The following is a 4,087-nucleotide window of genomic DNA, read 5'->3' on the forward strand; positions in this document are numbered from 1 at the left end:
GAAATGAGCCACGGTAGTGTTGAACGAAATACGTTTTTAAGTAAAAAACGCATAATAAAGCAACATTTAGCTCTGTTCAATACTGTCATCCGGTAGAGGGGGGCTTATATCCGGAAGGGCTTATAATCGGATGTGTTTTTTTGTTTCCAGATAGATGGGCCTATAACCGGGAGGGGAGGGGGGGGGGCTTATAAGCGGGAGGGCTTATAACCGGAATTTTACGGTAATTTGCTAGGGGAACCTGACTAAATGTTTGGTGGCGTGGGGGGAGTGGTGCGAGGCCCGCGATGGACTAACATTTAATTGACGGCGAGTTAGTGGAGTAATACCACTTGGGAATCCCACATCAAATGAAATATAAATAAAAGTCAGATTAAAGATAATCTTGCATGGGACTGATTACCATTCCGAGTAATTACGCGTTTAGCAAATGCAAGGCATGGAACGAAAATTTGCGGGTTCTAGGCCAACGAGAAAATTTGGATCTTTTCAGAACACCCGATTGTGCGCTAAAAATATATTTTTTTAAAAAAAAAGAAACAAACAAACAAACAAGTGCCAGCGGTTCGCTGCCAAAAAGCGACCTAAGTGTATTTCAAATTCAATTTTATTGCCAGCACGCGACAGAAGGTGCACGGGTGGTCACGCAATAGCTGCAACATGCGACAAATTACGTACTTGCAGCGTTGTATGTGGCAACACGTGCGATTTCTAGCACTTGCTTGCCGTGGCCTTAGTCGGGGCCCTTTATAGTCGGATCAGCGCGCGCGCTCACCAGCTCGTGTGTCCAAAAGCGCGGGCTCTGGGAACGAGATTACCTAGATTCGTGATATTCAAATCGCTCATGCCTGTATTCCAAATATTTACTCAGGCTAAATGATTTTTTTTAACCTTGAAACAGCCTTCATAGTATTTATGTTCCGTAAACAGAAATCACCAAGCAACTTCTCAATTTTTTGTTCGGTGTTCGGCGCACTCAAATGAACAAGCAATAGCTCTTGAAAATTGATTTGATAAACCAAGCGAGGCATTAAGTGTCCAGAAGAAAAAAACGACTGTCGCTTTTCTGTCTTGTGTAAACACAAGACGGGTGTTGAGCTGAAAAACCGATGTGTGACAAGCATACAAGAGTTCGAATAACAAGGTCAGTTACCACACGCACAAGAAGTAAACTCTTTATTCACTGATCATGATCGCTCGAACATGTCGAAGGAGATTGAGATGCTTCCCTTCCCGTTTTGCCGCACGGACAGCCTTGTTTGTGACACTCTTGTTGCTTTATTACATGTTATATGTGATATACCTTGCCATATCACCAAAGTGGAATGCCACTATCCACGGAAACCTCGAGTCTTTTGAGCAAGTTGCTGAGCGGAAATATTTCGACAAGCAGATTTCAAAGCGGGTCTTGTCAGAGATTATCGAACGGAAGAAGAGACAAAGTTTGATCATTGTTGCTCATGGTCGCTCTGGTTCAAGTTTCACAGGAAATATTTTCAATTACCATCCGTCTGTATTTTACTTGTTTGAGCCTTATCAAACCGTCGAACGCCTTCACGGAGGAGTTGCGCCTTCTAACAGAGATTACCAAGAGAAAAGCTTTGAGTGGATGCAAGGTGTTTTCCAGTGTAAATTTGTATCGCCTAAACATGCTAATGACCTGCATCATTACTATCGAAAGGTAACGAAAGATTATCCAAGAGACGAGCAAGCCAGCATCGCTCTTTCGTCGCCTCCTTTTTGCCGTTACAATGTATCTGATCTGAAGTGGAATATTCAGGATTGTGCAGGAGCGTTTGATCAGAAAACGTTGGAGGATGTTTGTAAAAAGAAGTACAGCACAACTGTGGTTAAAGCTCTGATGACAAGAATGCCAAACAACAGCATAGAACAGTTGATTGATGTGTGCGATTCATCGAATGAATTTGATTGTAAACTGCTATTTCTGGTCAGAGATCCACGAGGTATTATTTCCTCGTCGCAAGCGGTCAGTTTTTATCGTGAAACAGACAGAACTGGCTTAGCGGAGACGAGGAAATACTCGTACCACAACTGCAAACAAACTGAATTAAACCTTGACATCATCAGAAAATTACCAATGAGATGGAAAAAGCGAATAAAGATATTACGGTATGAAGATCTAGCGGCAAACCCTTCTAAACTACTTCCAGGCTTACTAGAGTTTGCTGGATTGCCTATGGACGAAGCTGTTAGCAACTGGCTTTATTTAGCGTCGCACAAGCCGGAGACAAAGAGCGAGCAAAAGGCTGCAAAGTGGAGACAAGATTCTTCTGAGGGTGCGCAGAGGTGGAGATGGAAAGTTTTACCGTACGAAATCAGCATCATAGAAAATTATTGCAGACATGTCATGAAAATGTTGGGCTATAAGCCGCTGGATCTTTCGTATGAGATGCAGAGAAATCTAAGTATAAGCCTTCTTGATAAAGACTTTGAAGCGCTTGGATGGCTCAATTGAGGCCTTTCAAGGGGTAAAACTGGGGCGACAAATGACGCGGTTCCCTTTGATGGGAGGGGGACGGCTGTACACAGGCTACTGAATCCTGGCGACACAAGAATTTCAAACATGAAATGCGCTAGGCGACATAATTGAGAGTTGTGTATTGACCAATAATAGCTACAAATTGGCAAGCAAATATACATTAAATATCGCATGAAAGTGACTCAGAATGCAGCAAATGGCATTTTTGAAAGCTCAGAATTTCAAAATTCCCCATGTTAGCCTCCATGTCTCTGGACACCCCTAACCTGAGCGCACAGCCTGATGAAAGTCCATCTACGGCCTTCTGACAAAACATGCAGTTTCTCGTAAAGACTGTAAAAAAGGTCTGAATGATGTTTACATTCTCAATGACTTAACACAAACAATCTGGCTAGATGCTGCCGATAAAAAACGAACTTAGAATGACTCTAGAATGGAAAAGGAAGACTTTCATCACCATCGTTGCGTTATTTTAAAGGATGTAGAAGTAAACAGGAAAAACTTGAAGCTTCGGCGCCGTTTACCTACACTGCGAAAAAACGACAGCGAAATTTACAGCAGTTGGCTAGACGATATCGGTTTTCAGGTGCATGCAACATCGCGACGCAGCTACCATCCTTGGAAGGTCTTCAATTAGGGAGCTTGTGTCTGCTTTTTACTAAGGGAACCTTATTATTATATCTAATTTTGTCCCGTTGGGGGCAATTACGCAGTTCTATAAAGACAGCAACACATCTTTCACAACTATACTTGCGTTATACAGTGCGTTACACTGCAAATACAGCCTTTTTGAGACAGGTTGTACTTTCGTGTGTGACACACTTAAGTATTGCAGACCTATAGTTAACCCTATTCAGACTGGGGGGGGCTTTTGAGGCCCGCGCTGACTTTGAACTTTTATAACTTTTTTAAGATTAAACCAAACGTTGCCAAACTTTTTGAGTTTTCCTAAAATTTATCTGGCAACAATTTGGTAGGGTTGGGTGATGTGTTAGGAACTTGACATCACCATGGCAACGGCATTTTGACAGGCATGTTTTCCAAATTTGTAAATTTGCGTGTTTCTGTTAATAAAAATCAACTTAAATGGAATTATTTTTACATTTTTACGGGTTTAAAGCACATTTTTATTTATTTTGAGTACTTTGCAGTGATTTTGGGTGGTTTTCTGGCATTTTGGAAAAATTTTGAAATCCAAGATGGCGGATCCAAGATGGCGGCTGTTTTACATCATGATGTAATTGTCACGTGATGTGACGTCACCATACCACGTGACATATACCAAAAGAAAGAGTTTCGGACATACAATATATCCTATAAGTTTCATGGTGATTGCTTAAGTATTCTGGAAGATACATAGGGGGGGCTTCCGAAGCCCCCCCCCCCCCCCGGTCTGAGAAGGTCCAAAAAAAGCCCGGTCTGAATAGGGTTAAAGGAGCAGTGTCACGATATTTTAAGTCATTTTCCTGATTACTTCCAAAGTAAAGAAAACCTCGAAATAATAGTTGTGTTATGTAGAAAAACAAGAACGGAGTAATAAAAAGGCGAAAATAACCAAGCATGGTTTGGACTGACGAAAATTATCAC

At 41.7% G+C, this 4,087-nt stretch overlaps 1 protein-coding gene across 1 annotated transcript; it reads left to right on the forward strand.

Moving 5' to 3' along the window:
• Positions 1-818: 818 nt before the first annotated feature.
• LOC144639675 (carbohydrate sulfotransferase 1-like) lies at positions 819-3,876 on the forward strand. Its single transcript, XM_078498956.1, has 2 exons — positions 819-3,146; positions 3,214-3,876. Exon 1 carries the CDS (start codon positions 1,190-1,192, stop codon positions 2,474-2,476), a length of 1,287 nt encoding a protein of 428 aa, XP_078355082.1. The 5' UTR covers positions 819-1,189; the 3' UTR covers positions 2,477-3,146; positions 3,214-3,876.
• The last annotated feature ends 211 nt before the right edge of the window (positions 3,877-4,087 follow it).

This window comes from Oculina patagonica, unplaced genomic scaffold, assembly GCF_052425735.1.
Source record: "Oculina patagonica isolate OP01 unplaced genomic scaffold, crgOcupat unplaced118, whole genome shotgun sequence".
NCBI lineage: Eukaryota > Metazoa > Cnidaria > Anthozoa > Scleractinia > Oculinidae > Oculina > Oculina patagonica.

Excerpts from the sequence above, each read along its gene's own strand:
- LOC144639675 (XM_078498956.1), top strand. The coding sequence starts at position 1,190 with ATGATCGCTCGAACATGTCGAAGGAGATTGAGATGCTTCCCTTCCCGT.